The following is a 21,869-nucleotide window of genomic DNA, read 5'->3' as shown; positions in this document are numbered from 1 at the left end:
AACAAGGAGCTGAATTTCCCTAACCCACCCCTTCTTCTCCTTCGTCATCAAATCCACAATTGGTTGCCCTAAGAATTAACCAAGGTACTTTTAGCTGTCTGATTTAGCTGATCCTGGTGCCTGATCAACCCTCGCTGAGACAAACCAGCACAGTAAGCCAGCAGAAACCTTTTTCTCTAGTTCATTTTCTCTTAGAGGGGATCACTCCTCTAATCACAGCATCAAAGCTGATACAAACAAGGACCTTAAGCAATTAATGTGTTTGGCTCACCTGCATCCTGTACCTGCCCTGTGCTGGCAGCGTTAAACACCCCCATTCACACAAAGACGGAGAACTTGCCAAAGCAGAAGGAACAGATAAACAAGAATTTGTTTCTAGTTAAAATGTGCCTTACGATCTGCGGCTGCAACAGTCTAACAAAACAGAAAACAGGTCAAAAGAAGCACTCGTTAGATGAAACCCCTCTGCTAAGATTTTAGTGCCGGGGGAATACATTGCGGAGCCTGTCATGTATTTATCTCTCAGCTTATCAGAGGATTGTGTCAAAGAAGATGATAAGTAAAAGATAAGTTAGTTCGAGACTGACAAGACCATGTTGTCGATGTTGCTTGAACAGCAACACCGCAACACGTTAACCAGCATCATTAGCAAAATTGTGAATAGGAATTGCATGCCTGATGGCACTTGTGAGGAGCAGCCACCATCTAATGAGTGCCACGGGTCTTTGGTTGGTGCCGTGTACTGCCAGCTACATCTGTGAAACAAGGTGAAGATAAAAGATAAGGAATAATAAGGTAGGATGTCATTAATCAGCTTCTACAAAAGTAGCGTATCAGTAGATAGCATTTAATAATACATCGCCCCAAGCAGCTCAGTGTCTGAGCCTGATCTCATCTTCTACAGAAAGCATTTCCCTTGAGCCCAAGCTGTCTTTGTTCACCTTATAAACTGCAGAATCGGACCTGCTTTGCCTTTAGTAGTTGATAGCAGGAGGCTCATCCTTCCAAGAGGTGATACGCAATGCACAGGTTACATTTTTGCTCCTTTTAAGAAACTAACAACAAATAACAAGGTTGTTCACATTAACCCATCACTTATTGAGGCATAGCACTGGCAGCCAGTCAACCCATTACTAATTAACAAAAAAGAAGGTTGCACAGGTTAGGCACTGAAGACATCTGTTAGCCAAGGGGTAACACACACCTCCTGGGTCAACCAAAGCATATGAGCTTACCCATTAAAGCATCAGGAATATCAGTCCAGGGGGCTGGATCCATCTTGCATTAATTTAGCCATCTATGGCCAGTTGAGTAGTACTGACAGCCTTTAATGGGGAGAAGAGAGACATTAGTGATTTTGTGGAACAAGTCCTGCAAAACTCGAAATTCCTTTTCAGAGACACTATGTGATACTGTGGATTGGCAAAGATCTACACGCAGGGCTGGTGGGTACTCAATAAGATCTACAGAAAAATGAGGGAATAGTTTAAGATTGCTAAAGGCAATTATTATGGGTCTTTGTCTGGCAATCAGTGAAGCTGTTTGTATTGGTTCTAGCTGGGATAGAATTCATTTTCTTCATGGTTGTTTATAAGGTACTATGTTTTGGATTGGTGACCCATGGTGCTTTAGCTGTTGCCAAGCAGTGCTCACACAGCCTCTCTGCTTCTCACGCTGCCCCACCAGCGAGGAGGCTGGGGTGCACGCAAAGCTGAAAAGGGAACACAGCCGGGACAGCGACTCCAATTGAACAAAGGCAAATCCCCCACCGTATGGTGTCATGCTCAGCAATAAAAGCTGTGGGAAAGAAGGAGTGAGGAAGGGACATGCAGAGTTATGGCATCTGTTTTCCTGAGTAACCATTACATGTGACGGAGCCCTGCTTTCATGGATATAGCTGAACATCTGTCAACAGAGGTGAAGTAGCAAATGAATTCCTTATTTTGCTATGTTTGTGTGTGCAGCTTTTTTGTTTTACCTATTAAACTGTCTTTATCTCAACCCATGAGTCTTTCCACTTATACCGTTCTGATTCCAGGGTTGGGGATTGAATGAATGGTTGTATGAGACTTAGAGACTTAGCTCCCTGCTGGGACTAAACCACAAGATTCATAAAAACTTTGCCATACATCATGATGTTCCTGCCCATGGTAAGAAGGTTGGAACTAGATTATCTTTAAAGGCCCCTTCCAACCCAAACCATTCTATGAGATTTATTGTTCTGCATGAAAAAGAGTTTCCAGCAAGTGCGTCATCTAAGTGCTTCGTGCAGGTGAATGAGTGTATGAGCTCAATCCTGTGGAAGCAGCAGGTGTATTTTTAAGACAAAATAGCACTTGTGCAGCATGTATGAACATTCAATGTATGTGGAATTACGAAATACATATGGTATGTGTAGTATTGCACACCCTTGGGAACAGGTGTCGTGTGACTGTGCAACTGGAAAGCCCATAAACACCAGCACTGCACTCTAAAAATAGCAAGATCTAGGGCAGGAATGTGTTGTGTGTGCGCCCACCAGAGCTATGAAGGCAGTTGTGGTTAGCTGAGCACCTGAAGAACTGGAGAAGTGCAATTTTGCATTGCTTCTCACAAAGAAAACACAGTGCATTTTAATCATTCCTACAGACCTTACAGAGACAGCATCAAGCAGACTCCAAAGGTAAAACACTGAAGAGAAGATGAATCAGTTTGGAGTAGGTTTTCCAATAAACATGAGCTAGCTCAGATAGGTCGTCCTTACACATGTCCATTGCAGTCCAACATGTTCCCTGTGTATTTTAGAGGATACTCACACACTGTTGGTCAATTACTCACACACTGTTGGTCAATTACTGCTGGCATTCTACAGTAGGAAGAGTAAATAGCCTCTACATGACATGACCCAAATCTATTCTTGGTATTAGACCTAGATTTTCTTCCAAACCCTTTCCACCCATGCTTTTTCCACAACTTTATCTATATTGATAGGCTAAAGGGAGCCAGAACACAGCCTTGAGCCTGTCCACTGACGTGGTTTTTCAGTGATGTGACCTTTATAAACCTAGTCCTTGACACTGGCTAACCTAGCTCGACATCCCTCTTGCACCAATGCTGAATCTGTCTCCTCCTGAAGCACCACTGCAGATTGTAGGAGATTTTGTATTAGAATCACAGAATGATTTGAGTTGAAAGGGACCTTAAAGATCATCCAGTGATTGGAACGCCTTCCACTACATCCGATTGCTCCCAGCGCCCTCCAGCCTGGCCTTGGACACCTGCAGGGATGGGGCAGCCACAGCTCCCCTGGGCCAGGGCCTCACCACCCTCACAGGAGAACATTTCTTCTTAAGATCTAATCTAAATCTCCCCTCTTTCAGCTTCAAACCGTTCCCCCTCGTCCTCTCCCTGCACCCCCTGACACGGAGCCCCCCAGCTTTCCTGTAGGCCTTGGTACCAACCCTGGAGGTACAGGGCGGCCTCTTTCCTTCTCAGGAGGAAAACACAGATCCCTTGGATCCTGGGTTAAACTGGGCCGTACTCCGGCCGTGTCAGACGCTGTGTATGAACTGATCAGCTGTTTATTTCACATGTGGCAGCCTGACCGAGCCGGCACGCGGAAGAGCTCCTGTGCATGAGCAGCTGGCAGCGGAGGGTGGCGAACGGCGCTCAGTGTTGAGAGATGTGCTCATGTGAGGTGAATCCATGTGTCCGCCTGCCAACTCCCAGCTAGGACACTGCCACACGCTCAAGCTACTCAGACCTGACAGTGCTGCTCAGAAATTTGCTTTCATTAAAAATATAGGAGTGCCCTCTGGTGGAAAACCGAACGTGTGAAGCTGAAGTTTCAATGTCACTAAAAATCACCTTTTTCCTCAACTGCAAGTACATACAATTTGTTACTGGGAAACCAACAGAACCAGACCAGTTTTTAAGTACATCACGGGATGGCTTCCCCTAGAAATAAGAAATTGTCTCTACTTATGCAACCTGTTCCTTTTTTTTTTTCCTTTAATTCTTAAAAAAAACCCCTTGGTTTAGATTCCATCTTCTTTCCAACTTTAATAAAATCCTTGTGACACGAGTCATCTTTGTGGGCTGGAGATTGTATTATCTCCTGAAACTTCAAAAGCCTGTCTATCTTCTCAATGGTTATTGGCCAACATCCCTGGGTCCCTTTCCTCTGGGAAGATTTCCAGCCACTTATCCGCAGGCCTGCAGAGTTGCATGGGGTTGTTGTGGCCCAAGTGCAGGAACCTACACAACCTTGTTGAACTTCATACCATCCAACCTCATTCAGCCTGTCCAGATGCCTCTGTAGAACCTTGCTTGCCACAAGCCGATCCATACTCCCACCCAAACAGTGTTGTCTGTGAACTTAATAAGGGTGCACTTGACCCCACCCCCAAATCATTGATAAAGATGTTAAACAGAAGTAGCCCCAACACTGAGCCCTGGGGACAGCACTTGTGTCCACCACCAACTGGATTGAACCCAACTCACCGCCACTCTGTCCATGTGTGTGATTTGATTTAACGCTGCTTTAAGTCCTGGGTGAACCTCAGCATTCTTGAATTTTTCACAAAGTCACTATTTTGATTGTAACAATTTCCGTTCAATGACTCCGTTAAATTGGCTGACATTAAGTGCTATTAAGAATTGCATAACCTCACTTTGTGATCTATCTCAAAAATATTAATAAATTCTAAATTGCTGCTAAACCAGAGCCACGCAAAATATCATATCTGTGACAATAGTACTGAGTTTAAAGTTTGATTCTATGTTATTTTATTATTTACTCTGAGAGACCAATCTCTTGGGAGGGGTTGGGGGTGCGATTGGCTCCCAGAGCCAATTCAGCAGACACTAAATTCAACAGAGACGAAGCAAATTTATGCAAAGAGCTGTCTGGAATGCTTCGCATCTGTTGCATTCTGCTTTTGGACTTTTCAAAGTTTCTTCCAACTGTATTGTTTATTGAAACAAGTACCCTCAAAGCGATACGTGAGTCACTTTTCATTGCTTACCATTTGTTTATAAGCTTTAAAGGAAAAATGAAGTGCCTCTTCTATAAGGAAAAAATATTAAGCGGGTTGCTTCAAATTAAAATGACAAATCTCCAGGGGCTCCTAGAGATACTGTCATCTCCCTATGAAAAAATAAGGCAGCACAAACAAGACTGTAATTTCACTTGCAGTGACATGAAACGGTTCCATAGTGATGCAGCTGTCCCTGTTGGGAGCGGCTCTGTATTAGTATGATAAATCTCTGTTGGTATAAAGCCATTCTGTCTGCATGTCACTGTGTACAGTGTATAGATTTGAAGCTGCAATCATAAAATGTCCTGAGCACATCTACTGAACTCATTGTCATCATTTTGAGCTCCAGCTGACAACAAAGAGCCACGCAGCCAGCAGCCCCAGCAGGCAATGAAGAGCCACACAGCCTCTCACTCATCCCTCCTCCTTCTGAGTCCTACTTGGCAGAAGAATAGATGAAAACAAAGGTAAAGCTCATGGGTTGAGATAAGGACAGGGGATCATTTATCGATTACCATCACAAGAAAAACAGACCTGACTTGTGGGAAAAAAAATCCATCTAATTTATTACCAATCTAATCAGAACAAGATGCTGAGATATTTCTGTCTCTCACACAACTGCACCAGTGAGGAGGCTTAGAGGGCACAAGAACTTGTGAGGGGGCACAGCTGGGACAGCTGACCCCAGCTGACCAAAGGGATATTTCATACCATAGGGTGTCTTGCTCAGCATGTAAAGATGGGGAAAGAAGGGGGTATGGGTGGACCACACATGTTTGGAGTAATGGTATTTGTCCTCCCAAGTAACTGTCAAGCATGATGGAGCCCTGCTCTTCAGAAGATGCTTGAGCACCTGCTTGCCAATGGGAAGTAGTGAATGAATTCCTTGTTTAGCTTCATTTATGTGTGTGGCTTTTTCTTTACCAATTATACTGTCTTTATCTCAACCCACGAGGTTTCTCAATTTTACTCTTCTAATTTTCTCCTCCATCCCACTGGGGGAAATGGGTGAGCGGTTTTTTTGTGCTTAGTTGCTGACCAGGGTTAAACCATGACAGAAAGCAAAAAGACACCATGCTCATTGGAGAATTACTGTCTGGAACTGTTTCTTAGTGGGAATGCTCAACAGTACATTTGGTAGCCTGCACTCTCTCCATGGTACAAGGCTGAACTTGAGTTTTACCCTGTGGGTTTGGTCATTCCTGTGGGCTGGAGGGAAAGCTGTGCGTACAAAGTGCTTCTCTGTGCCAGCACTGGGTGCCCAGAGGTCCCATCTATGCTATGACATATGGTCTGTGCAAAATCTCAGCTGAGTGGCAATGGTCTCCGTTCTAGGGGATCCACCACATTGAGCTGAGGCATCTATCACAGCTGGCTGTGCTTGGGCAGGGTCCTCCACAGGATGGGCCAGCGAACGATCTCTGATTTGCTGCCCTGTGGTGCCCTGCACAGAAGCCTCTTTCTCCAGATGGAGTTTGGGAAAACTTGACTTGCACAAGAGTAAGATAGAAAAGACACCTTAAACCAGTATTTGGACTGCATAGGTTTACCAGCCTCCTCCTCCATGTGGCTAGAAACTTCAGCTGGCTTAACACAGGTGTCCTTGTACACCTGACTTGATGCACGGCTTTGACAGCCAGCCGAGCATCCCGAACTTCAACCAACAAACCATTCCTGCTGCAAATGCGGATGGGACAGCAAGAACGAACCACTGTAGGAAGCTTCATTCACCTGTCAAAATAAACTCCACTGGCTATCACTGAGTCAAAACTGCTAAGGAGGCTTGTGATAAAATTACACAGACAAATATAGATGTAAAGAGTTTGAGAATTGACTTTTACACTTAGAATGAGTCTACTTGTCTCCCTGCAATCCTGGCTGCAAGCTCCCCCCAGATGCACACCAGGTTCAGCTGCATGTGTGCCCGATGTCCACAGCCCAAGCACATACCCTTGACTCCTACTGCTGGGAAAGAGCAAAGGAAAGGTTTGTAGAAAGACAGCAAAGTAAGAATGGAGAGAGAGAAATGACTGGAGCTCAATGATTCAAAAAAGAAAATATCACCATGTATGAAATCCGAAAAGACAAAGGGAAAAAAAACAGCAGGTCAGGAGCTACTTGGGCATCACCAGGCTTTTGGATGGGCCATCAGTGTCCACAAAGCTGGTGGACATCAGTATCTCAGCACCACTGAGGGTCTACTCTAACAGGCCAGTGAGGCCAACGAGCCCTCTTGGTGCCTGCCCCACCAGCAAAAACCTGTGGGGCCATTAGCCTGAGAGCCTCAAAGCCTGTCAGACCGCAGCCACCGCTGCAGATGGGAAAAATCACAAAGCATAAATGATTGCTTCATGCTTTGCATCTATTGCTTGAATCGATTTTGCCTGACCAAAGAGGCCAGAGCAAATGGACCCAAGAGAGAGGTCTTAATATGAGGGGTGACTGAAGGAAGAACTTAGAAATTGAAGGCATGCACTGAGTCTCCCTCTGATCTGCCTGTCCCTCGCCCTGGCCCACACCATTTGACCAATATTGTTGTCACTATGCATGGTTTTCCTTCTGTTTGCTCAGGCCTTTCACACAGGAGTGAGGGACAAAGAGAGAAAAGGAAGATTTAGAAAAGAAAATCCAGGAAAGCAGTTTTAATTTGCTCTCAAATTCAAGCTTTCAGATGATGTCATTCTTTTAACGTAAATATACATTAAGTTGTTTACTAGATAAGCTGAATAAAGATTGTGATTATTTGCTTGGCACTAGAAGTATTCTCGGAGCAGAAGAAAAATTGTCCTGGTTGTACAACATGGAAAAAAAAAAAAAAGAAAAATTACTTTGACAAACAGAAAGTTTCCTGGTAAACACTGTTCAGCTCTGTGGGAGTGGTACTTCACTGACTCAAAGTGTTTGCTTTCCACAGAGTGAAGGACAAGCAAGACAGAAGTCTGCGAGACCGTAATCTATAAATCTGTCATACGAGAAAGTAATGATATGAAAGCTTTTTTCTATTATATCTCTCCTAAAGCTGCATAGTTATGGGATGTCCCAGGCAGTGAAGTTTAAACACCTAGTGATACACAGGAGAAATGCAAAACATCTCATGTCTAATCTAAATCTGCTCCTCTCCAATTTAATGGCTATAAACCAGAGGGGCGGATTTGGAGTAGACATAAGGAGGAACTTCTTCACACTGAGGGTGGTGAGTCCCTGGCCCAGGCTGCCCAGGGAAGCTGTGGCTGCCCCATCCCTGGAGGGGTTCCAGGCCAGGTTGGATGGGGCTTGGAGCAGCCTGGGCCAGTGGGAGGGGTCCCTGCCCATGGCAGGGGTGGGACTGAATGGGCTTTGAGGTCCCTTCCAACCCAAACCATTCCACACTTCTATGATCTTCATGCAAATTGTCTCCACTATTACAGAAAGCAGGACAAATCCTTCTGCAAGGTTAAAGATAACAGTGAGATGGAAGAGGTGTATTCAAGTCTGATGAAATTCACCACCATATTTAAGTAACTAATAGAGCGAATCTTTGAACCATGAAGAACCAGCATCATGAAGGCAACCACCTAATGGAAGAAGCGATTTAGGGTTTTGGGAAGATGAATATGGAACTTCTGTCTAAAAGCGGATATAAAGGAGCACTTGAATGTTTGTATCTTAGGACCATATTGACCTGGCTTGATTTAAGGAAAAATTCTGGATCATATCATTGATAAATAAATCATTAAGGCTTTGTGGAGAATAAAACATCTAATATTTCAAATTTCCATCAACCAGGCCTGTGAGATGATGAGGCCTTGTGGTAGCTAAGTCCTTAAAAGGGAACATTTTTTATTTCCCTTTACATGCAGAAAAGTAAAAAAATAAAGTTACTTTGCTGCTCTTGTAGGCAAACTACTGGCCCATAAGATAAGAATCTGCTTGTGTTCCATCTGAGCTAGGCAGAAGAATCAAGGCTAAAGCAGAATAATTATGCCAAGTGGCTGCATATGGTAAAGTCAATACAATCATTATGAAATGGAAAATGATGTGTATTTTGAGTTCCAATGGCACTCACACCACAGCAGCAATACCAAACAAGGGCAAAATTGCCCAGGGAATGTTATCAGAAATATTGGGTGTTGGATTACTGGAAGCAAAACTAGGATCAGCTCGGGAAATGCAATTAGGGAAGGCGTGCTTGTTTGAGAGGAGGTTGAGCAGAGGAAATGGTGTGCCATGGCAGTGAAAAAATGGGATTGAACTCAGAAAAATGGTAATTTAAGGAATAAAATAAGAAAAACAATAGTCAGAGAATCCTCTGGCAGCAAGAGCATGGCCACCTACAGACATCAGTGCCGGGGATTAAAATAAGTAGCGTATAGAATGTTAGAATTAATGGCTTAGTCTTAAGCTAAATTGTAATTTGTTTATAGCTTAGCATGAGTGGAGAGCTTGACCTACGTGAACTTCGTTTATTAGCAAAAATGACAAAACAGAAGAGGTACAGAGCATCTTGCCTTGCAAAGACATGAAGGATAACTTGTGACTTAAGGGAGAAGGACTCCAAAGCCAGGAATAGTTTTACAAACCAACCTTGGTACAGACAAGACAAGAGGGTGAGTATTCACAGAAATACACAAGAAAGGGACCCAGCACCAAAGCTGAGCCAGAGGATAGGGATGTTATCCCTATAAACCCCAGAGATAGATAAGAAAAGAAACAGTGTACCTGGAAGCAAGAATGAAAACCAAAGAAGGGGGGGGGGGAGACCGCAGCCTCTGAAATATCGTTGAACCAGCTGCTACATGGGCAGAGTGCGAAGAGTGCAGGGGGTGATTGGATCTCAGGTTGTAAGACTATAATTGCCCTCAGATGCCATTGTTAGGGATGTGCTCCTTCAGAGGCATCCCCCCCTTGATCAAAAGTAAACCATCTCCGTGGCAGAACCTAGGGTCTGAACTCTTCATTACAGTCAGAGGCTAAGATTAGATCCAGCACATCTAGATTCCTCCCTGAGAAGAAGATAGTAAAGTAAGGGAGTCCAGTCTGAACCTTGTGGCTCAGTGAGAGGGTCTTTTGGGACTCTTCTATAACAATCAGCGATGTCAACCTGTGGATTTAAGTCCACCAGGGCACTTGAGGGCCTCCCTTTGGACAGCTCTTTGTATTTTGCATCAGGTCAACATCTGGTGTGGAAGAAATAGCATTCCATTGTAGTTCTTATGGAATGGTAATGCAACGGTTGATCTATGTGTCTAATTATATTTAAGAGCTTTAGTTAACAGTTGCATAGTTGCACATAAACACTTGCATACCTATATCACAGTCAATTAATATTAGTAGCTTTTTATTTTGTTAATTGGATTATGGATTGTTTGGGTTCCTTAGATTACTGATTGAGATTACTGGCTGCTCTGCTTATTACTTCAAAATGTGTTCACTGAGCAACAACTACCTTAATCTGTTTGTATAAGTTACATCTCAAGTGTCTGATCCAAGTGGGGAATATCAACCCTCAGCTGTAACAAATAGATGGATAATGGGCAAAATGAGTAAAGCAAAAGACAAGAAATACTTTGACTTTAATAAGACTTTTGATATCAACTTATATGTCATCATAAAGAAAAAACAAGTGCTGTGGGTCTCTCTGAATGGAGCACACACATAGTTAAAACTCAGAAAAGTTTCAGTTCAGGTCTTTGTTTGACATAGAGAATTGTTACTAGGTAAGGGCTCTAAGAGCTCCTGTGTTGCAAAAGCCAATCATAATTTCATTGTTTACTTGTGCAGCTGAACAGGGAGTTCAGTTCTACAAACAATTTTATAACTGAAACTAGTTGAGGTCCTGTATTGTGTTGGGGATGGGAGTAGAACTGAAGAAAGAGTCTAATAAATTAGAGTTGTTATCTGGGCTAGTAAAAGCTGGGACAACAGAATAATAAGATGTAAGAATGCAAACTGGAGGTGAGCGAGCTAAAACAGAGCATGGCAGAAATTGACCTAAAGGTTTAAAATGTATGAGATGTCAAAAAGGGTGGGCTTTGTTTCGGGGATGCATTAACCATCATCCATAAGCACCAGACCAGGCTGCTCAGGGAGGTGGTGGAGTCTCCTTCCCAGGCCGTGTTCAAAAAATGTCTTGACGTGGCACTTCGGGAGATGGTTTATTGGGCGTGTTGGTGTTGGGCTGACAGTTGGGCTGGATGATCTCAGAGGTCTTTTCCAACCTTAATGATTCCATGATTCTATGATCCTGTTAGCAAGACTTGGAACTGATATTGCAAAGAAATTTAATGTATCGTTATGTAAATATTAGCAGAGAGATTACTCAGTACATAGCTACTACACCACACCTTCTGGAAATTCTTAGCACACTTTCTTGGAAGAGTGAAGTTTGAGTCCAGCTTTATGTTGTTAAGTAATTTGCATGGTAGCTTAAAACATTACATGGCTGCAGTGAGCAAGAAAGTGGCTTCTTTCTTGCAGGTATTTGAAATACACAGAATTTATTTCCCACTACAAGTTTACAGCTTGGATAATCCAAATAGCATCATTTCTCCACCTAGAGCAACACTTTACCTCAGGAAACGGGAATTTTAGTGAGCATACATTTGGCTCACACAATAAATATATCAAGACCTTCCCCAGTTTCTCGAGGTGCTTGTCAGACTGGGAACTTCCAGGGGAAAAAGATAGCAGGAAGCAGTCTGAGCAAGCAGAACAAAGAAATCTATTTATTCTTCTTTTTCAAGGGAGAAAGATGAACCAGAGCCTTAAGTTTTAATCAAAATACTTTAAATGGCAGTGTTAAGTGTTATAATTTTAATTAAACTTGGGCCAAGAAGGCTGAAAAAATCATCGTTCTGAGACTCCCATAGCTGCTAAGTGCTCTTGTGAGACCTCACCTGGAGAACTGCATGCAGTTCTGGAGTCCTCAGCAGGGGAAGAACATGGATTTGTTGTTAGAGCGTGTCCAAAGAAGGCCACAAAGATGATCTGAAGGCCGTAGAACCTCTCATATGAGGACAGGCTGAGCAGTTGGGCTTGTCTAGCCTAGAGAAGAGAAGGCTCTTCAGAGAATTCAGAGCAGCTTCCAGTACTGAAAAGGAGCTTACAGGAAAACTGGGGAGGGGCTTTTTACAAGGGCATAGAGTGATAGGGCAAGTGGGAATGGCTTTAAATTGGAAGGGAATTTAAATTGGCGAGGAAGAAATTCTTCACTGTGAGGGCGGGGAGGCCCTGGCCCAGGTTGCCCAGGGAAGCTGTGGCTGCCCCATCCCTGGAGGGGTTCCAGGCCAGGTTGGATGGGGCTTGGAGCAGCCTGGGCCAGTGGGAGGTGTCCCTGCCCATGGCAGGGGGTGGAACTGGATAGGCTTTGAGGTCCCTTCCAACTGTTCTATGATTCTGTGAATACTTCCATAACGTAGCTGTGCTCCAAAGGATGGGTGCTAGCAGCAGGTTGGCAGCAATGGCCACAGTTAGTGCGTTGTTGCCTCCATTTGCTGAAGGCATTAACCATGTAAATGAGGTTAAGCCCATAAAACCATTTTTATCAATGAGTAAGAAATATCTCCACATCAAAATTATGTTTGAGATACCTGTGACAGTTTGGAGTCTATATTGCTTTGCGTCTTTCACTCTTAGTTAGAACAAAAGGGATGTATTTGCCAGGGCCTTTTTTGAAAACAGCTACAAAATCATTCAATAAATCACCTACAACAGAAGCCAATTTGAAGTGTCAGAAATGTTGTTATTCTTTGCTTGCTTTGTCTCCTGTTGGCAAGTTTTATTTCAAATAATGGATTTGTTCTACAACATCAGCTGAGCAGAACTGTGTTTTGTCTGGCTACATCAGAATTCCCTAGAGGAAGGACTAGCTGATAAAAATTGTTGTTCCATGTGAGGTTTCCATACGGAAGTCTTCTGTGTTCACTTTCTTTGTATCCTTCCATGTCACTGTTAACATTCACTTAAAACAGGAATTGGTTTATTTGTTTTATGGGAGAAATGCAATTGAAGGGATGTAGCTTATCTGTCTCACAGACCTCGTTCTGATAGTTTCTCCTGTTCTAATCTTATATTTTGAATGCATTAGATATATCGCTTCCTAAAGGTGACTTTAAAAGTGATTTTAGCTATTTGCAAGCAATGAAAATGAAAAAAAAAGTAGCTCAAATGCAAGTGCTTTCACTACTGAGTTGTCCCAGGAGTTGGAATAAATTAAACCACCAATTTCTTTTCTGGAGCCAGACCCTTGATGCCCCATAGTAGAGATTTAGAAAATATTTCTAGTTAATGACTAGACGTAGACTGCAGCTAGAGAGACAATATGTATATGGTTAAAAATGAGCAATTCTACAGTTTTACATTGCTCAGCTGAGACACCGAAAAGAGCATAAACACATGCACAGCTCTGTTACGCAATGTGTATGATTTCAGTAATTGAATAATTTCCTAAACCATTTTGGACTTTACACAGCTGACTTTGACTCCCAAAAAAGTTTCATTTTGCAATTTCATACATTAGACTTAAGTGTCTAATTAGACTAAGGAAGGAAGCAAGAAAGGTTGCGTTTATATAGAGCAGAGTTGAGCACTGAGGACCTGTCAAAACCAACTTTGTGACATTGCCCAATAAAAGAGTGGAAGCAAAGCTCCTGCAAAAAGGAAAGGTGAGCTGGGTGATGCTGCACTGGAGGACAAAGAGCAAACACGTGCCACACGGCTCTTCGAACTAAAGGGGGAAGACATGCATGCCTGTAGCCATCCTGCACACACGGGGTGAATTGTGTGCATAACATCTCCTGTCACATCCTCTGGCCTCAGTGAGCCGGTGCAATGTGGATGGTACTTAGCAAACAGAAGTTCAGGAACCATTTGGAAGCAAGTGTCAATCTGTTGCCCAGTGTGCAGGTCATTTCATGCATAGCTACGAAGTGAGGTACTGACTTGTGCCTCTGCCTTGCAATATTTAGTCCACTCTTCTGCCACAGCCAGAAAAGACAATGGCAAAGCAGCCACCCCTAAACTTGAGCTCTTATTTTGGGAACACAACATCACCACTTGGTGGTCAGACAACAGGTATTTTGGCAAAGGAAAAGTCAAAGTGCAGCAAAGGAATGGCCTTTTGCCTTCTTTCCTTCCTTGTCCTGGAAAGAAGGAAAAAAACCAGAACAATGCAATTGGATTGGTTTGGTTTCAGCCATCCGTTCCTTAAGCAAAGTCCTTTCTTCTAAAATGCTCAGCCCCGAAGCTGATGGTGTTTATCAGCAGCAAATATTGACAAGGAAAGAGAAGGGAGTGTGTATATATATACATAAACACACACAAATATATATAACCCTACAGGGAGAAGAATCTCACAATCCTGCCACCCTTCCTAAGATCCAGAAGGATTCCAGCTGGACGAAGGTAATGCATGCAGCATTTAATTTCAGTAGTAAGAGATTTTTATCCATAGAATCACTTGCTCTGCACTGATTGGGCACTGTGCTACAAAGGCTAATGTAGTTAATATCTGAGTTGTGCCAAATGTGATAATTAAATAAACTGCTTATAATATTCTCATTAAAGATAAATAATATCTGCTGCTTATGAAGTGTGAGAAATGGCTTCAGTGAAGTTTAATTTTAGATTTTACCTTTTTAGATTGAAAGGTAACACTTTGACTCACTTTATTCTTCAAATGTGAACATAAATTAATATATTTTGCAGAGAGTGGTTAATCATAGGAAAGGCTTTTCTAATGTAATTTAAATTATTTTTATATTTGATTTATTTCACTTGAGTATTGGGATATGCCAGCACAGCTGACCTCAGAAGTTTGACATCTAGGAATTTTAACAATCTGTCTAAGTTTTTACATGTATACACTATCAAAATGTATGTTATAACCTATAGTATGCATTTTCTTAATGCACTATAGATTGAATTTTCTTAACGAAGAGTGAGTTTCATTTTACAAAATGAAAGTTAAAGATGTAATCTCAGAAAAGGTAGAAAAACTTTTTGTCCAGGGTTGACCTTTAGCTGGAGATTTAGACCCAGACGAGTGTTATAAGTGGATTTGCTTATGCCCAGTCAGAGACCACAATGTGTGGAACTTGCTCCCCACTGCAGATGAAAATATCAGAGCAGCTGCATTATTTCCAGATGAAAGGGCTGCACCAAAGCATCTGAGAAAAAAACAAATACTCTTTCCAGACTACCATCATTATTGTTTTTATTGTTATTACTCTCCTTACAATGAGCAGCAATTTCTGACACCACCCTGTGGGTTCACTCACTCACGCAGGATGACATAGCAAGTAAATCCTCTGACTTCAGCAATGTAAGCCCTACATAAATAAAAAATGAGATCAAAAATCTAGAGGCAGTTTCAGGTGTTAAACAGTGAACAAGATATGAATAACACTATAAATGCCCTCTCTTCCAAGTCATCATTTTAGGAACAAGAAATACTCATTCCATTCAGTGAAAAAGGAATGAAATGCCAGTTGTTTCTCCAGGACCCTGATAACTTATTGTTAAGTTTTTGAGATGTGAATCCATCCTTCAGTGTCTGCCAGGAGGAAAAGCTCCTTGCAGCCTTTCTTAACTCATTCTTCTCACCTAACACCAGCGTGTTTATTTAATCACTTAGCAAAGATTATTTGTGGTTTGTTTATTTTTTTCATTGTACATTTAGAGTTTAGGAGGCATTACGCTAATGGTTTACCTATCAAACAGGAGTTCCTAGATCTCTACTACTCATGCTACCTCAGAAGCCAACCATAAGGTTTATTATATTTGATGGGTTTTATTATATCCCATGAATATGAGTGGGTTTCAGACTGTCTGCATGCTTACGGTGGCATTTGCAGCCAGAGGGCAAGAGGCAACATTATTTCCTGAAGGTTTTGTTCATATGTAGGTGTCAGAGGTAACTTGAAGGTGATCACCACCGTTTGCTTGAAACATTAGGATGCAGATTTAATTAGGAAACAGGGAGCAGGAAAGAAATGGAGGCAAACACTGATGTGTTCAGTAATCAACTCCAAAATACCAGTTTCTGATACGAATGATGCTTGCTTGAGCAAGACACCGACGTGACCCACTTGAGCAAGTTAATGGGTTTTTTTTTCATGCAAAGAGGCAAAGATGAAGGAAATGTTGCAAATTAAAGATATCTTAAATAAAGAAGTCAAGAGGGGATTGATTGATTGAGTCTTCTGTGTTGCAGGCTTGACTTTGCAGCGGTTTTTGTATCTTGCTCCTAAACCACACTCCACCATAAACTTTATGTAACAGAGATTAATGGATTTGGGGTTTTGTTTTTGTTTTTTCTCTGTAGAAATGGGGATAATACGAATCCTTCTCCTGGGTGCTTTGCTACACCAAACGGATGGACAGGTAGGAGCATTCATTTATGCAAAAGACCCATATCTGAGCACACTGTATAGATATCCATAGTCTGGTCTAGTGATCTCTAGAGCTTTACAGTTCAGGGCTGAAACTATTAACATGTTAACATAACACAATAAACGTGTACTTTCAATTTTTTTACTCAGAAGGTTGTATTAAGATATTTCTTCTGCCTATCAAAATATTCTTCTCTTCACAACATTAATTTTAAAAATACATTTTCCCCCCCAAAAAAAATATTAACTTAAGCCATTCTGAAATAGTTTTGCTATGTATTGAAAATCTAGTCTTTACCTCCCCAAAGGTCAAAGGCAGTCTTAAGATTTGGTTCCAGAGCCAAACTTTCTCCATGTCTGATGTAGAGGCATTTAAAGTTAGAATTCCTATCACGTCTCCTAATGAAAAGTGCAGTTCAAATCAATGATGGAAGGAAAAAATCAGCAATCATAAGAATAGAAGAACCAATAAGGGAAATTTAGGAATTTCCAAGAAGCTTTACGTCAACAAGAAGCTCATCATTTATCTTGCTTATTAAATTTCTGATTACTGGAACCTTCTGTGTTATTATTTTCCAGGGTTTATGGAATAACCAAAGGGAATTTTCCTCCTTATCTCAACTCAATGTTGAAAACCAAAGACAGATCCTTGAGCAATTCAATGAAATACGGAGATCTGTAGTTCCCCCAGCCAGGAACATGCTGCAGATGGTAAGATATGCGTTGCAACTACTCTGCTTTCAACATCCTTAGCAGAAGATTGTAGCCTCCTAAGCAACCCCCACTCAGTGAACAGATAGGGCAGGAAAGGTTCTCTGAGATGAAGAAATCAGTATTTTAACCCTTTGTTTCTGCAGGCTTCATGCCCAATTTGGCACACCTTGGTGCTATAAGCCCTTGTAAAATCACTGCAAAAGTCTCAGGATGGGCCACAGGTGCCATCTGAAACCTCTCTCCTAACCAACATGTCTTCATTTCTCCACTTAGAAAAACTTAAATAAGCAACACAGGAACTGCTCCGTGCGCAGCGTTATTTGTCTACATGAAGGATGAATAGAAGTTTACTCCAACCACCTCCTCCATTTATTGCTGTCAAATCTAGGTTAACATAGCCTGCACAGTGAATTACCAGCTTTGCGTTTGCACATTGCAACAGGCAGAAAGTGCGAGTCTTTTCAAGGAAAACATTTAAACTGGGGATAAAAATGTAGTGATGGCTCACAGATTATGGAGAACGCTCTTTGTAGCATAAGCAGTTCCCTCGGAAGAAGAGCAATGCATGCCCTGGATGAAGAAAGGTGCGTCTACAGCAAAGGTGGAGCAGGAGCACCACAAGCAGAATGCTTTGGAATCACAGGCTGCCAGGCAGGAAAAATAGACCTGATATTCCTTATTATCCCCAGCCACCGGGCAGATGATTTATGGTTAAGTCTGCCCTGTAATACCTGCAGACATTCCCCACGCTCAACATCCATCTGGTACGTACCACTACACCTGAGTTGCACATGGGCTGAAAATCAGGTTTACATCATTTAGCACCCTGCACCCTGCAGGTTAACCCACACAGGTGAAAGAAAGCAACAGTATGTTATAAAGGTCCTATTAGTTAAGACTGTCTGGAGATCAAGGCTGTGTGATATTGTGCAGAATAACCTGCCGTGCAACCCCCAATAGCTGAGGAAACGTGGTGACCCTGTCCCAGTAGTGTAAACCAGCACAACTCATCTGCTTTCTGTCAAAGAGCATGGAAGCACTCAGCGCACAAGTCCCAGGTCTCTCCCCATTGTTCATCTTCTCCCAAATATTCTGTGCTAACCTACCGGTGACCTGGATGCTTCTTCCTTTTTGTCTTTTAGGTGTGGAGTGAGAAAGCTGCCAGAAATGCTCAGAAATGGGCAAATATGTGTGAGATGAGAGTCAGTCCAAGAGATCAGAGAGTCCTTGACGGTACGTGGCAAAAATGGAGCCTAAGCTGATGGGTTAATGACAATTTGCTGATGACCCCTGTGCAGGTGAACCAGAAAGAAGGATAAATTTTAATATCTTGTAGAGTGTCTTTTGACGATTATTAAGCACAAAACTATCATCTGCATCGAAGAAATACCCTGAAAGACAAATTGTAGAATCTTGAGAGGAAGGTATGCTATGCATTGCCTATTTTTGCACCTTTCTAAATGTCTGGTTTTGTCTCCTGCTGGAGACAAGAGAGCACAACAGACAACCATGTTGGTACAACTAAGTACAGACATTTGAGTGTAACAGTTTGTAGTCAAGTAAATGTCTATGAGTTAAATCTCACCAAAATCAGAGTAACATTCCCTGCAGCTTTCATGGTCTCAGGTATAGTGTCCTTTCCTTAAAATTGCGGGGCAGGCAAGTTGGCATTTAGAGGGTTTTCTTAGGATGTAGTAACACCTTGAATAGTATGTTGAGTTTGGGGCCTCTCAGTGGAAGAAGGATATTGAGGAGCTGAAGTGTGTCCAGAGGAAAGCAACGAGGCTGGTGAAGGGGCTGGAGAACAAGGGTTATGAGGAGCGGCTGAGGGAACTCAGGCTGTTTAGTCTGGAGAAAAGGAGGCTGAGAGGTGACCATATTGCTCTCCACAACTACCTAAAAGGAGGTTGTAGCGAGGTGAGTGTTGGTCTCATCTCCCAAGTTATAAGCAATAAGATGAGAGGAAATGGCCTCAAGTTGCACCAGGGGATGTTTAGACCAGATATTAGAAAAAATTTCTTTACCAGGGGTGGTGAAACATTGGACCAGGTGGCCCAGGGCAGTGGTGGAGTCTGCATCCCTAGAGGTGCTCAAAAAAGTGTAGACATGGTGCTTTGGGACATGGTGTAGTAAGCATGGTGGTGTGGTGATGATGGTTGGACTTGATTTTAGAGGCCTTTTCCAACCTTAATGATCCTACAATTATACAATTCTATGAACCCCCCTGCCCTACCTCCCACCCTACATCTTGCTTCTGTCTTAAGTAATACATCAGACGTATTTCTACTTCAGGTGTCATCTGTGGTGAGAACATATTGCTGTCTTCTAACCCAAAAACATGGCCTGAAGCAATCCAAGTCTGGAACAGTCAGTCCTCAAACTTCAAGTATGGATATGGAGCAACCACAAAAAATGCCAACATCGAGAGTTATACTCAGGTATGGAGAACTGAAACCAAGTGCCATGATATGCTGGTGCTACAGGAGTGAGTGTAAGGGACCTGGGAGATATTTATCATCAGGAAAAAAATATCACTGTCATCAAACCATTATCTATCATTCACACTCTGATCCAAGATGAATGATAAATTAAAATGCTTTTTCATCTAACTCTGAGGCAATGGAACCAGCATTTTGGAAAACCAGTCCTGAAAAGAAATATTATTCTGTAGGGAAATAAAAAATCAACACATTTAATTCAGAAATAAAGATTTTCTACATAGGGATTGAAATACTTGATCAAGAAACATCAAAGCAAAATATCTGTAATGAAAATATTTGAATTTAAAGTTCCCTGCCAGAAACTGTACTCATAGACATTTGGAAACCAGAGGATGCAGTTAACTCATTTTTTCTATTTATTCTTTTTAACAGCTAAGCTGTAAACTTAAAAGATGACTAAACAAAATAAAAAATTATCTTCTGGTTCTGTTATTTTCTGAGCTCTGGTGAGAATTTGCTATAACATGAGTCTAAAATGTGTTTCTTTCCTTTCCACAGCTGATCTGGTACAACAGCTACGAGGTCGGGTGTGGAGTTGCCTACTGTCCTAAGGACCAGTTCAGCTACTTCTATGTTTGCCAGTACTGCCCTGCGTATGTACAGACTTTTTGCTCATTTAAGATGAGATAATTAGGGATTATAAGCCTCCTTTTGTCCTTTGATCAAGTGTACAATGAAATTATTACAGTTCGTTTTAACTACCGATGCAAAAGGTGAGGTTAAATTCAGGTGACAAGGTAATATTTATTTTATTTCACACTGACAATTCACTAGGGAAGTTTTAGAAGATGAACAAGGAAAGGTCTGTCCATCAGAACTGGGCAGCGGGCGCAAATTGTCCTGTAACTTTCGCTACAAACAAGAAGTCAGGGAAAGCCACCAGCAAATGAATATTCACCACGGTGAACAGCAGCTGAAACAGCTGCATGTCAGGAGTCTGCTGAGGTGGTTTCTTTATAAGCCACAGACACTTGGAAGCCATTGGGAAAGCAGAACTAGGAAACCCATATGGGTTTTCTTAACTGTTAATGCTATACAAACACAAAGAAGCAATTAATGTCCTTTCTTTAGGCCTTCTAGTCACTCTTACTTAGAATCAAAGATCTTGTATTCCTGAATATCTGAAACTACAACAGGGTTGTCTACAAAAATAATTTTATCCAAGTCCTTCTGAATGCTTTCATCACGATAAATTACAAATTCCTCTTAAAGGCTCAGAGCTGCACTTCAAACTTGTTTTATGTTGTGTTTCTTTCCAATTTCAGAGGAAATAATGCAATGCAAATAGCTACACCTTACAAAAGCGGACCGAAATGTGCTGACTGCCCTGGCCACTGTAACAAAGGGCTTTGCAGTAAGTAAATGTATTCTCCTCCTTACAACAAACATCAGATAACATTGTTCCTGGGTAGCATCTCACTTTTGCATAGTTACTTCCTGCTAATCTGGATGAAAAATCCTGGAACTGCCCCTTTCATTTCCACCGAGAAATAGCAGTGGTTAAGTATCCCATCAGAACAGGCACCATCTCAAGCAAGGAGATTGGACCAGATGACCTCCAGAGGTCCCCTCTAACCGTGACCATCCTGTAATAATGGATATATCGTGTTGCTGTTGAGGAATAGCTGCTTCTGATATCGTCAATCTGTTCCTGCCCTCTTCTGCAAAGCTCAAGACAAAGAGTCTTGATGTATGCTGACATCCAAGGGCATGGTCAGATTGTCATGCTTCACAAATCCATACATAGAGATCTGCACAGGCGCCCGGGTTCTGCAGGCTTCGATGCACAGCAAGTCAAAGCCTCCCGATAGATGGGAACTGTAAGACACTGCCTTTCTGCCTGCATTCTCTTTTCTATCATATACAAGCAATTTTAACAGCAGAACAAAAGTACAAAGGCCGTGCAGATGTGAAAATCTGGCAGTTTTGAAAATGCAGAAGTATCAGGCTGGGACTTTTCAATTTTTTATTTGATGTTTCATGGTTGTGTTTCTCTCTCTTGCGTTTTAGCCAATCCCTGCAGGTACATAAATGCCTTCGCAAACTGCAACAACCTGAAAGCCCTTTTTGGCTGTAGACATCCACTGGTGAAGGAAAAGTGTCCTGCAACCTGTAAATGCACCACTCAAATCATATAACATCCTGGTGGATGTCACCACAGCTGCTGCGAGACTCGCCTGTTAGGAAAGTGTAGAACTCACTGTGAAGTGTATTCACTCTCAGTGCAGCAGCTCAGACTGACCTATAAGTAACATTGTTTTTCTGAA

General features: G+C 42.1%; 1 protein-coding gene across 1 annotated transcript; it reads left to right on the top strand.

Moving 5' to 3' along the window:
- Positions 1–16,322: 16,322 nt before the first annotated feature.
- On the top strand, positions 16,323–21,869 carry LOC128851700 (cysteine-rich venom protein TEL1-like). Its single transcript, XM_054062367.1, has 7 exons — positions 16,323–16,379; positions 16,967–17,098; positions 18,244–18,334; positions 19,394–19,539; positions 20,101–20,195; positions 20,868–20,956; positions 21,613–21,869. Exons 1-7 carry the CDS (start codon positions 16,323–16,325, stop codon positions 21,738–21,740), a joined length of 738 nt encoding a protein of 245 aa, XP_053918342.1. The 3' UTR covers positions 21,741–21,869.

Source organism: Cuculus canorus, chromosome 3 (genome assembly GCF_017976375.1).
Source record: "Cuculus canorus isolate bCucCan1 chromosome 3, bCucCan1.pri, whole genome shotgun sequence".
Lineage (NCBI taxonomy): Eukaryota > Metazoa > Chordata > Aves > Cuculiformes > Cuculidae > Cuculus > Cuculus canorus.
This window is presented reverse-complemented; position numbering and strand designations above follow the sequence as displayed.

Bases quoted from the DNA above. Each gene is read 5' to 3' on its own strand.
- LOC128851700 (XM_054062367.1), top strand. From the start codon at position 16,323: ATGGGGATAATACGAATCCTTCTCCTGGGTGCTTTGCTACACCAAACG. The intron at 18,335-19,393 runs GTACGTGGCAAA...TTTCTACTTCAG, and splicing joins AGATCAGAGAGTCCTTGACG to GTGTCATCTGTGGTGAGAAC. The intron at 20,196-20,867 runs GTATGTACAGAC...TTCCAATTTCAG, and splicing joins GTTTGCCAGTACTGCCCTGC to AGGAAATAATGCAATGCAAA.